Source organism: Aspergillus versicolor (genome assembly GCF_001890125.1).
Source record: "Aspergillus versicolor CBS 583.65 unplaced genomic scaffold ASPVEscaffold_2, whole genome shotgun sequence".
NCBI classification, from domain to species: domain Eukaryota; kingdom Fungi; phylum Ascomycota; class Eurotiomycetes; order Eurotiales; family Aspergillaceae; genus Aspergillus; species Aspergillus versicolor.
The window spans coordinates 2920120-2931871 of NW_024467525.1; the positions used below are offsets into that span (position 1 = coordinate 2920120).

General features: G+C 49.4%; 5 protein-coding genes across 5 annotated transcripts; 3 read left to right on the forward strand and 2 right to left on the reverse strand.

Annotated features, from left to right (window-relative positions):
- The first annotated feature begins 1 nt into the window (after position 1).
- ASPVEDRAFT_485899 (transcription factor domain-containing protein) lies at positions 2-1716 on the forward strand. Its single transcript, XM_040814037.1, has one exon. It carries the CDS (start codon positions 164-166, stop codon positions 1592-1594), a length of 1431 nt encoding a protein of 476 aa, XP_040664670.1. The 5' UTR covers positions 2-163; the 3' UTR covers positions 1595-1716.
- On the reverse strand, positions 1544-3233 carry ASPVEDRAFT_38375 (serine hydrolase domain-containing protein). The gene has a single exon (XM_040811689.1). It carries the CDS (start codon positions 2886-2888, stop codon positions 1659-1661), a length of 1230 nt encoding a protein of 409 aa, XP_040664671.1. The 5' UTR covers positions 2889-3233; the 3' UTR covers positions 1544-1658.
- A 1577-nt stretch (positions 3234-4810) lies between these two features.
- On the forward strand, positions 4811-6777 carry ASPVEDRAFT_38376 (uncharacterized protein). The gene has a single exon (XM_040811690.1). The coding sequence runs from the start codon at positions 4985-4987 to the stop codon at positions 6728-6730; it is 1746 nt and encodes a 581-aa protein (XP_040664672.1). The 5' UTR covers positions 4811-4984; the 3' UTR covers positions 6731-6777.
- A 219-nt stretch (positions 6778-6996) lies between these two features.
- ASPVEDRAFT_485905 (uncharacterized protein) lies at positions 6997-9488 on the forward strand. Its single transcript, XM_040814038.1, has 7 exons — positions 6997-7114; positions 7164-7187; positions 7246-8085; positions 8131-8393; positions 8445-8601; positions 8665-8906; positions 8973-9488. The coding sequence occupies exons 1-7, from the start codon at positions 7076-7078 to the stop codon at positions 9388-9390; spliced, it is 1983 nt and encodes a 660-aa protein (XP_040664673.1). The 5' UTR covers positions 6997-7075; the 3' UTR covers positions 9391-9488.
- A 97-nt stretch (positions 9489-9585) lies between these two features.
- ASPVEDRAFT_125345 (uncharacterized protein) lies at positions 9586-10500 on the reverse strand (the record flags this gene model as incomplete). The annotated part of the gene is made up of 1 exon (XM_040806266.1): positions 9586-10500. A coding segment is annotated over one exon (915 nt), but the record flags the coding sequence as incomplete, so codon positions are not given.
- Positions 10501-11752: the final 1252 nt, after the last annotated feature.

Consider the following 11752-nt stretch of genomic DNA (forward strand, 5'->3'; position numbering starts at 1 on the left):
CGCAATGTGTTACTAAGACCGGCAGCCGAACACTCGGTTCTCAGCGCCACACAGCCCCAAGACTTCTCCTGTTCACAATGCACTTGACGGCCCTCCCCACAATCTTCCTCTACCTGCATAATTGCCGAGCTAGACTCATGCAATCACTTGGAATCAAGACTCTATGCCCCAGCCAGAAAAGCCAGCTGAGCGCAGACGCGATGGATGCACCGAATGCCGGCGGAAGAAGGTGAAATGCGACCTACAGACACCAGTATGCTCGCGATGCACTCGGTTTCCGCGACAATGCAAATACGAATCACAATTTATCGCTGTAAATAGCCAGTGCAAGAGTGATACGCGCCGACAAGGCCAGAGACGACAACAACTGCGCTCTATTCCTGCAGTGCCGCGAAATCAAGTCATCCCGCTGCAGGCCGGTGTGTCGGCGCCATCGCTGTATCCATCAGCCATCCAATCTAGACTATCTATTCAATCTATTCTTTCGGAGACAACGACGATGATATTCCCGCTCGCATCGCGCTCCTTCTCGGATAGACTGGTCGCTTCTGCAATGGAGACGCCGCATCTTCTGTACGCGCTTCTTGCGACCTCGGATAGCCACGCACGGCGCAGGATGACGCTTACTGGGGATGCAGATGACACAGTATTAAGATTCACAAACGACGCAATAGCCGGGCTGCGGGCGGCGCTGGCGAATGGGGGCAATGCACACGGGACGGCCATGACCGCCATGGCATTGTGCACGAACGACGTATGCAACGGAAATCTAGACGTGTTTAGGATGCACCTTGAGGGTGTGCGAGGGATGTTGTTATCTAGGATTAACCGGAATAACACCAGTGGTAGCAGTGGTCTTCTTGATGTCTATTTGGTCAAATGGTTTGCGGCGCTGGACGTCTCGGCTGGACTCTCGCTGTTCCACAACAGCTCTCTGTTGGACAGTCAACTTTACCAGTCTTGTCTGCATTTTTCAAATGAACTCCCTCAGGCCAATGGGTATGTGGATGACATTTGCGGCTATTCTCTGGGCCTCTTGCCGATTCTTGCAAAGATCGGAGAGCTCGCAAGGTTACGTTATAACCTCTCGATGAACACGGACGATACTACGGCTTTAGTCCCAAAGGATTTAGAAATTGATTCTCAAGCGGAGTCAATCGAAAGACAGATAGAGGCACTCCCACAACCAAATTACAGACGGGAACGGTCTCAGCTGGCAGACGAACTGAAACTTTCGCACTCTGCATTCATTCATACTGCCTTCCTCCATTTACATCGACGAGTTCAGTTGCTATCCAAGGACCACCAAACGGTGCGGGCCGACGTGCACAATATATTAGAAGCAGTGAGCAAACTTCCCGCTTCATCGACCACCAATATTCTCCTTCTGTGGCCCATATTCAGCGCCGGTTGCGAGACAGACGACATTACTGAACGAGGGATTGTGGATGAACGAATGTCTCACATGCAATCCCTGGGAATGGGGAACTTTACAAGGGCCAGAGATGTACTCAACCGATTTTGGAGTTCAGGAACGGATTTGCGGTGGGATGTATATCTGGCGAAGTCTGGGGTGGATTTGGTGTTGTTTTGATAAATTATATACCCGAGAAACTCTTTCCATTAAGTCTTGAATACATATAGCAGAAGATGCACTTTCATGCCTTTTGTTCCTTTTTCCAATCGGCATACTTCCTATAGACATCCTTTCGGAAGACCTGCTTTAGATCCGAGACAGTTGGGATATCCATCGGCAACGCGCTCAAGACAGCTCCAACACCACAAAGCCCATTCTTCTGGTCAATAAACCAAGCCACCGTGAGACCACCACCCCACGTCATCGTCTTATCCCCATACCAACCCTCAACATCTTCCAACGTAACGACCCCGCCAAGCCCATATCCCATCTTCGTATCTTCATCAATACCCACCCGGAAAAAGATGCCTATGGGACCCGCCAGCGCATCTTGATGCCCTTTACTCGCCTCAGCCCCCAACCGCTGCTGAAACATCCCATCCACCGTCTCAGGTTTCAACAACTTCCCATCATTCGCCAAAATCGACTGCAGCACCTTGACGAAACTCTCCCCGGACATAAAAAGCCCCTGACCACCAAAATCCCCTTGCGTGCGCCGATTCGCATCCCCATCCCCACCGAGCACCGCCCGCCCTAGAGCCTCAGGATCATCGGGATTTAGGTCCACCAACTTCTCACGCAACTCCTCACGCGTAACAGGGTAGAACTGCGCATCATTAATCCCCAGTGGGTTAAACAGGCGCTCCTGCATCCGCTCAATCAGCTTCTTCCCCGTAGCCCTCTCGACAATCCGGCCCGCCCAGTCAAGCCCGGGCCCGTACATCCACGATTCACCGGGGTGGAAGGCGAGCGGGTAGCTGAAGAGCTCTTCAACAGTAAGCCGGCGCTGCTCGCCGTTTTCGTCTTTGAGCGGAGCGCCGTTTTCCTCGCGCCACTGTGCGATGGTCGGGTTCATGAAGTGGTAGACTAGCCCTGAGGTGTGGGTGATTAGGTGTTCTAGAGTGATGGGTCGGGATGGTTTCTCGAAGAGCGGGGTGCCGTCATCCGAGTACCCTGTTAAGACTTGTTTGGATGTGAGCTCTGGTGCGAGGGCTGATAAGTCCCCGTCTAGGGAGAGGATGCCATCCTCGACGCATTGGAGGGCGGCGACAGCGGTGATGAATTTTGTTGCTGAGGCGAGGAAGAGTACATCGGACAGTTGGTGGGGTTGCTTTGAGCCTGAGAGGAGGGTGCGTTCGCCTATTGGGTTGTTGTACTTGAAGGTTCCTGAGCTGTTGGTTGCGCAGATAACGCCGCCGTTTATTTTTCCGGCGTCGATTGCGGACTGGAACGCAGATTCAATATCGGCCATTGTGGTGGTTGTTGTTCATGAAGTGAGGGGAAGAAGTGGAGTTGAGGTCGAAGTGGGATTCGGTGTTTCATTGATCGGGAGCTCTTTAAAGGGAACAGCTCGTATTCCAATGACTCAGGCTGCCCCACTGTAAGACATCGTCATGATCCTCGTTGAAAGAAAATGTACACTCTTTACATTTGATTTTCATTCAAAGCCAGGCTGGGTGAGTCAGGTCGTATTCCTTCCTTTGTCTTCCAGGGATCGATCGGGTTTGGATCGTCGATCGTTCGTATTCAGTATCCCCCGTCCTCCACTATCAATTCAGGACTTCCGCATGCATTTATATTTCCACAGCTTCTGAGCCATATATGTCCTATATTGGGCTGTAGATGGTGTGCTGGCGTAAGATGCAATAGAAAGACGGCCTAGTACCGCGAGTGGTTTTTTGCGGTCGAATAGTAAGATCTACCATCTCGATATAGTGTGTCTTTTGCGAATCACTCCTGGCTATGAGAGGTTCCCTTCTAGAAACATCAGCAGGTCTATCATCACTCCGTTCAGTTGGTTGTCTGCAAAGGGATATTCATTCTCCACACATCATGTGACAAAGTACTGTCCTACTTACCTTATAATAAGGTAGTAGATATATTTATATTTAGTATATATAAGGATAGCATTAGCCTATTAGTAAGATACTACTCTTAGTATTTAGTATAGTAGAGATATAACTTCTGGCTACAGGCCTTTATATACTGTATATTCCTTTATTAAGAGACATTAGAGTAAACTATAGAATAAATAGAAAAAGGAGAAAGTTAGCTAATTCAGGAAGAAAAAATAGAAAGAATACATATAGAAAGATATAATATAATTTATAGAGTTAATTTCCTGGAACTGAGTACTAGTAAAGAAGTATTCTATTATAGTTAGCTATTCACCTGGCTGGGCTGTTGTAACTCCCTGGGTTAACTGCAAGCAATAATATTAGCGAAGTAGATAGAATCTGGTAAGGCCTGATATAGGCTGCTATCTACTACAGCAAGTAGGCTGTAGTAAGGTATAATAGTATTATAGTACTACTCTGGTAATTTTAGATATAGTAATAACAGTTCCTTATATACCCTTTGTCCATCATATTCCCTGTATGCTAGGGTCATACTTCCAGTATGTTTCTTTATATTCCCAATAGAACATTAATCCCTTTTCTGGCCGAGCATCATACTCGTATTCGTAACAGTCATAATCATCACAAAGGCTTCATGACTGTTATCAACACTACTATACACTACCGTGCCAAGCGTACAGCCATAATTACTAGGGGTCCAACTAGAGTACTTATCTGGGTAGTGCCCTGCCTTGCCAATTTGAGTCTTCAAATGGGGCGTATATTAAAATTGAGACCTTCAATGAACTCATTCCACTAAGAGATTGTATCCCAGTGATCGCGGAGATGCGGGGGTCTTCCGCGACGGGTGACAAACCCATTTACAGGGGTCACCACCGCGGCAACAACGCGATCCGGGGGCGTGGTTGGGTTCTCTTGAGGCATCTCTCAATAATAATTGCGGGCAACATAGCGTGGGGGCGTTGGCATTGCCTGCGCTTTCTTCGCCCGAGCGGAGGATGAGGGATCCGTCGGCGCACGATCATCACATCGGGGTTCCACCTTGACGGCCAGAATAACTAATCAAGGGATAGAAATCGACATTCTCGGAAGAGTCCCACTGCTCTCCGCGATTCAAGGCGTAATAACACTTGGTACTGTAGCATTAAGAAGAGTAAGCCGGCGTACCCGGATATTACTTCTGCAGGCACACCCAATCGGGTCGTTGACCATGCCGATGTCCCCAGTCTTCGGAACACGTCATCAAGGCATGCCATTGGCCCGAACGTTTTTTAAGTCATAGTTGATAAGCCCACTCAGTATGATGCGGAAGGGTTGTTACTGCAGGTCAAGATTTGTGAAAGTTCCTAAAGGACAGCCGGACGGGAAGTCGACAGAGGGAAGCCTTTTAAAGCTGTCCCGATGACCTTCGGTTTCAATTTATTATCCTTTCCCCTTCTCTTCATCAGCTGGCCAGTTGCTCTTAACCCTAAGTCACTATCAAATAAACATGCATAACTCTACAAGCGACCACGACGAGCTCGACGATGTATTTAATCGAGAGACTTTTTCGCCGGCGGAACATGCACGCGAAATTGAACGACGAGACCAGCAGAGCCTAGAATATATGGCTAATGAATCAATCTACGACCGCATCGCATTCTTCCGAGTCCCTTTCACTGTGAAGAACACACGAAAATTAGTTATGACTCTGGGGGTCTTTGCAGCGTTCAGCGGTATGCTGAGCGGCCTGGACCAGTCGGTGATATCGGGTGCTCTGCCTGGGATCCGGCGGCAATTTGTCAGATTGGGCGAATGGGAGAGCTTGGACGACCCAAGGATGAAGAATGATATCTCCCTGGTCTCATCGCTGATGCCGTTAGGAGCCATGGCCGGTGCATTGATGATGATGCCGCTCAACTTCTATATCGGCCGCCGCAACTCGATCATCGTCTCGTGCTTGTGGTATTCTTTAGGAGCTGGTCTCTGTGCTGGGGCTCGAAATATAGGAATGCTGTTTGCCGGCCGCTTTATCCTTGGAATTGGCGTTGGCGTTGAAGGTGGTTGTGTCGGTATCTATATTTCTGAATGTGTTCCACCAGAGCTTCGTGGCAACTTGGTATCGATCTACCAGCTGATGATCGCTTTCGGTGAGGTGGTTGGTTATGCGGTAGGCGCGATTTTCTTTGATGTTCCGGGCAGCTGGCGGTTTATGCTTGGTTCATCTATTGTGTTCTCGTCCATTTTGTGGGCTGGAATGTGCTTCCTACCCGAGTCACCGCGTTGGCTCGTGTCCAAGGGTAAGACTGGACGTGCTTGGGAAGTATGGAAGTCGCTGCGCGACGTATCCAACCCTAAGAACCTGGAAGAGTTCCTAATCATGGAGGTCACGGTCCAGAATGAGATCGAACGCTCCGCTGCTAGTGTGTGGTACCGGCGCTATCTAGAGGTCTGCGTATATCCTCGCAACCGCCGTGCCCTTGTCTACGCGTCGATGATGATTTTCTTCGGCCAAATGACTGGTATCAACGCAGTGATGTACAACATGTCCAACTTGATGGCCAAGATGAACTTCACAGAACGCGAATCTGTCCTCATGTCGATGGTTGGTGGCGGCGCATTGTTCCTGGGAACAATCCCGGCGGTGTTCACAATGGACAGGTTCGGCCGCCGTGTTTGGGCACAGAATATCGTCGTCTTCATTATCGGTTTAGTCCTCGTTGGCGTCGGCTATTTGTACACCAACAAAAGTTACGACTATTTCCTGGAAAACAAGGCTACCGCTTTAGGCCTTTTTTTCTCCGGGATCGTTCTATACATGGGCTTCTTCGGCGCATACTCATGCCTGACATGGGTCGTTCCTGCAGAGAGCTTTGATTTTAACACTCGCAGCCAAGGAATGGCCATCTGTTCAACTTTCCTCTATCTCTGGTCATTCATTGTTACCTATAACTTTGACCGGATGCAAGCGGCAATGACTTATACCGGCCTGACGATTGGATTCTTCGGTGGTTTGGCCGTCCTTGGCTTCTTCTACCAGTTGTTCTTCATGCCTGAGACCAAGGATAAGACCCTCGAGGAAATCAATGAGCTGTTCTTGATGCCAACCAGGAAACTTGTTGGTCTTAACATACGCAGCGTCGTCAATCACTGGTCCTGGGCTTTTGGTGGATTACGCCCCACGCCTGATATGAGTGAAGCAGATATCGGTTACGCATCAGACGAAGAAAAACAAAAAATCGAGAACGCCCAGTAGAGATAACCAGCATTTAGTAACTATTATTACTACCAATACACAGAAACGTTTGTCTACTATCTATTATAATCAGATTAACACTATACATAGGTTCCTCGTGAATCTCTTCTATATATAAGGAACAGGTTAATCATGTCTATTCTTAGATACAAGCTCACAAGACTCCATACATAATGTGCATAATTTAGCTTTGTGCTGTGTCTTACTCATCATTTTGTGCGGCCGGAATCTCACTATCACCAGGAAACCATCACAACACCAGTTGTCGTCCCCAAACACCCCTCTCCTTATTTTGTATACTTCTCATCCCTCTCCCTGTCTCTGATATTCATCCATACTATCTCCATGGAAGAAAACAACAATGGCACCGCCAAAAAACCAGCCGTGAGTTCTAACCCTCAGCTGAGGTTGTGCTACACTAATTCCATACCAGTGTGACAATTGCAAAGACAGAAAGGTGGGAAACCCGGAAAGTCCATCTTCTTTCTACATGTAATTTATTTGCTCATCAGTAGACCAAATGCGATCGCGGCTCTCCATGCTCCAGCTGTGTTGCAGCAGAACTGGAATGCAGACTTACTCGTCGCGCACCGGAGAAGCGTCAGCGCGTCCTTATCTCCGCTCGCTACGATGAAGCTATAGAGAACGTCGACCGCTCACTGCAAGATGTTTCCCGTTCTTTACAGAAGCTCTTGCACAATAATGAATGGCGTCAGCAGCCCCAAAATGACTCTCCAGCGCCATTCGTCAGCAATCATCTACTAGATACTTCTGGGGCATCAGAAGGCTATACTGGCGACTCCTCATTTGAAGCCCACGTTCGGCGGGTAGCTGATACCATCAAAACAGCTGCATTATCTTTGGATTTGAGCATGGCTGATGCGGACTTTTCTGCAACCCATGCTACTCAAATGCTTCACACGCCCGATAACAAAAATGCTGCTCCAGGCAGCAGTGCATATCCATCTCTTTCCCAAGTCCTCTACCCCGAACTGGACGGAAGAACACTCCCTCCACTAGATCCTGTCCTCCGGCTCCTCCGGCTACTGCACACTGAGAAACAGCGGTTCTTCATAGACGTTCCTGTGGTCAGCGAACAGGAATTTGAGGAGCTATGCCAAAGAGTCTATTTCGCTGTCAACCACTACTCCCTATCGGCTTGGATAATTGTCAACGCCGGCCTGTACTACTTATTCCTCAGTCTAAGTCCCCATCATTTCTCGCAGATAGCAGTGACTGGGGACGATGTTCAGGAAATGTTGCGCTTACTATCTGCAAACTTGGACGCTGCAATCCAATCTATCCGGCTTTGTCAGGACCCATCTTTCCAGTGGTGTCAAGCACTGTCCATTTTGGTATGTTCCGATACCCATATGATCCTCCCATACTGAATTGAAAAGACAAACTACTGTCTGAAATGCGGCCGAAGCGCAGTTGCTTGGTCAATGATCTCTTCAGCATCGAGGATGTGCATAGACCTCGGGTTCCACCAACTCCCTTCTGACATGGGGAAAGACATTTCAAGAAAGCGGAGCATATTTTGGCACATATACGTTATGAACACGGGTATGGCGTTTACGCTTGGAAGGACTCCCTCAATTCCTCAATACGATATCGCCACAACACTGCCATCACTATCTCATGCAACGCCGGGGGTGCCATTGTACGCGCATTATCCATTTCCAACCCTCCGGGACTAATTGAAACACAACAGTTTATACTTCGGTTTCGTCCAATTTTCATTAATTGTCGGCGAAATGCACATCCAACTCTTCTCCGCAGCCGCACAACAATCCTCCCCGCAGGCACGCGCTGACAACGCCCAATCTTTCGCCGCTAAACTCGCGAAAGTCAACAACGACGTTAAAAGAGTGAGACTCGCGTTTTCCCCGATACCAATTTCCAGGATACACCGCTAACCACTAGAATGCCAGTCACTCCTGGCTACCCCCGTCGACGCAGTGTTTGAAAACGCAAGCATCCTTGTCGATATCATCATGCATTGCTTTGTTACAATCGCCTACAGACTCGCTCCAAGCAATGAACCAAACTCACATCCTCTCCAATGCAATGCTGACTGTATCAATGCCGCCAGACAAGCCCTCGCCACAATAGTCCGCGGAAGCCAGACCCTTGGTCAACGGGATTTGCTCGGGTGGACCAGGTTTCTAAATTTGTATGTTTCCCTCCCAATCCCAAATCCAATGATAATGTTTGACATATCCTTATTCTCATTTGGCAGCTTGTTTTCCCTAGTCCCCTTCGCCAGCTTTGTGGTACTCGCCGGAAATACAGTGGCGTCATCCTCAGCAGAGGACCTGGCTCTTCTCTCCGCTACCATTACAGCCATCGAACCGATAGCCACTAGCTCTTTACCCGGGAAGAAGCTGTACGATGCATGCCAGTCTTTCTATCAGTTTTCACAGTTCGCGGTTGCCAGGCAGGCAGCATTCGCCAACCAAACGCTAGTGAGTAGTCACGGCCCCGAAACACCTTTCCCGGCATCGCTAGGTCCTCCTCAACCCAGTGTGCCATATGAACATATTATGGCGCCGCAAGATTGGGACGCTGTCATGAACGAGCTTGATCTTGAGATTGGTGTCGGTGCGATGGCGTCATTCGTGGAGCCGTATATCCCATTTGATGTATCTCTCCCTTGACTCGGCACATTTACAATAGACATCATATAATATACTTCGTCTAAACATATATTCGGGTATCAAATGCAGCTCTCAAGTCTATGTACAACGCGATCCAGTCGGAATGCAATTCAACCCGCTTGATAATTCAAAGTATGCACCAAAAATGCAATGGAGTGAAGGAGAGAAAAACAGAAAGAAAGAAAGGCGTCAAGATCAAATGGGCAATGGATCATGACGACTCCAGCTGTTGTCGGACGACGAGACACTCCACGATCGTCTCCCCGGTGTCAAAACAGTCGGGCGTCGAGTAGGGGAGCTTGAACTTGAATCAGGCTGTATCGCAACGGAATTTCGCTGCGGTGGTGGGTCCATCGTTAGGCTCTTCGGCAGCTCAACTGCTGAACAATCGGTGATTTCTATCGTGATCTGAGGTCCTGTCTGTTTTGGTCCGTAAAACCGAGACTCTCGTGAGGTAGATCGTGGTGTTACTGGAGAGGAAGCTGCCGTTGTTGTCGGCGATTCAGAAGTCTCTGGTAGCTCAGACGATAGCTCTACTGCTTCAGAATTTTGTGGTTCTTTCTTCGCGGGTTTGGATGTCTTGTCGAGAGATGGGCTTCTTCCGATCGGCCGCAGCCATGTCGAATGCAGGATCTTCATCAGTGCATATGTCTCTGGTGGCAGAGTGACCTCGCCCCGGAGTAACTGCCTTGGTGCGACCATCTCCTGATACAACTTCCGATTTGCATCCGGTCGCTCGCCAATAGTCGCTCCTTCGAGCGTTGACCCTCCAAAGACAGCACGTGTCTTGCAGTAGGCGAATATATCAGCGTTATATGAGTCTCCTGCAAGCTCTGCGCTGCGTCCAAACGGTCCAACCGCTATGGAGACATCCTGACCCAATATGAAGTTCTTCCCCTCTGAAAACTTCTCCACGGCAGCATCGCTGTTGAGCACGTATACGAAATCGGTGAATTCCATCCCAAATTGGCCCTTGACCTTCAATTTTTCGGTGGCGATCGCGGACGGAGCCGACCAGGTACCGTTGGGGAGACGGGCGACGACGAGACCAGAGCCGAAACGGATGGAGCGAACCATTCCGACTTCGAAAACGCTGAATACGGCGAGGCCCTATTCCCGTTAATTTCAGTACATTTGGCATCAGTGGTGGTGGTTTACCTTTGCATTTTCAAGCACGTTGCGTGGGATAGTCTTATCCACGCTGACTATATCCGGGTTGATAAAAGAATTTAGGATGGCTTCAGCCTTTTTGCATTCGCCTGTACGTGATGTTAGCGCTTTGGCTTATGACTGTCAGTACGACGTCCAAACGAACCGCCTAGCGTGGAAGCGAGTGATGTTGGTAGAGGGTAGTGCATCTTTCCGAGCATTTCGAGTTCGCAGGCCTTGCAGATTGGAAGGAAAACATGACGGGAATAAAAGACTCCCAAGCAACGCCCTGGCTTACTCTTATTAATATTAAGATGAGTGGGTTTAGATTAAGGCAATGCAGCACGACATCATATCAGACTCCGGTGCTGCGGCTTTGGTGAGCGCCGCGTGAGGCTATGCCAGCGAAAGCTTATGAACACGGACCCAACGCTCAGCTGAGCCGCTGATTCGCGCCCAAGAACCAAATTTTGTCTCTTTTAACCGCTGGGCGGTCCTTTGGGCAATGATTCTCCGCATGGCGGAGCCGCTACAGCGCACTAACACCGTGGCAGTGGAAATGAGGTTGGGGGCCACTGTAGTCTCCACGGCGAAGAACCCCCCGTTACCCAGTCACCAGTGTTGACAGCCTGACTGGTTTGAGCCTCCGAGGCCACCGCTTGGTTCTTTTCGTTTGCTCGAGCCAAGCTGGTCTAATTTGGGATAAGGCAGACTCGACACAGTGAGCCGCGGGCCCGTGTGGCCGTGATCCCGGCAGGGCTGAAATATAATCTCCGTTGCCTTCGAAATCCTTCCGTCAGGCGCTTCTGACGCTGCAGGAATCCATCGACGCGACCTACAGTATCCTTTGTCATACACATATTCATGTATGCCTGAACCAGGACGCTCAGGTAGACAAGCAGGAGAGGCTCTCGGTCGCTCAAACAAATCCATCCCAACGGGTCAACTAGTGCAAATGATGGGGTTCGCGAGCCTCACAAACGGGTCGAGGTAGTGTGGGCTGTGCAGCGCTGCGGCTGAACAGACACGAGGCAGCCTCGACCAGCATAATCTGACAGGACACCGACCACCAACCCCGGACCGCACGTGGCTCAACGGCGATTAAGTGTGTCATCTTCATGCTTTGAATAGATAACCTTCCAACGCTGCGGCGGTGCTGCATCTTGTTGCAAAAATATCCATCTTGCATTAAGTATTCACGATCGGGCGATCG

Excerpts from the sequence above, each read along its gene's own strand:
- ASPVEDRAFT_485899 (XM_040814037.1), top strand. The coding sequence starts at position 164 with ATGCCCCAGCCAGAAAAGCCAGCTGAGCGCAGACGCGATGGATGCACC.
- ASPVEDRAFT_38375 (XM_040811689.1), bottom strand. The coding sequence starts at position 2,888 with ATGGCCGATATTGAATCTGCGTTCCAGTCCGCAATCGACGCCGGAAAA.
- ASPVEDRAFT_38376 (XM_040811690.1), top strand. The coding sequence starts at position 4,985 with ATGCATAACTCTACAAGCGACCACGACGAGCTCGACGATGTATTTAAT.
- ASPVEDRAFT_485905 (XM_040814038.1), top strand. The coding sequence starts at position 7,076 with ATGGAAGAAAACAACAATGGCACCGCCAAAAAACCAGCC. Across the intron at positions 7,188-7,245 it reads ACAATTGCAAAGACAGAAAG|ACCAAATGCGATCGCGGCTC; the intron begins GTGGGAAACCCG and ends GCTCATCAGTAG. Across the intron at positions 8,394-8,444 it reads GCAACGCCGGGGGTGCCATT|TTTATACTTCGGTTTCGTCC; the intron begins GTACGCGCATTA and ends GAAACACAACAG.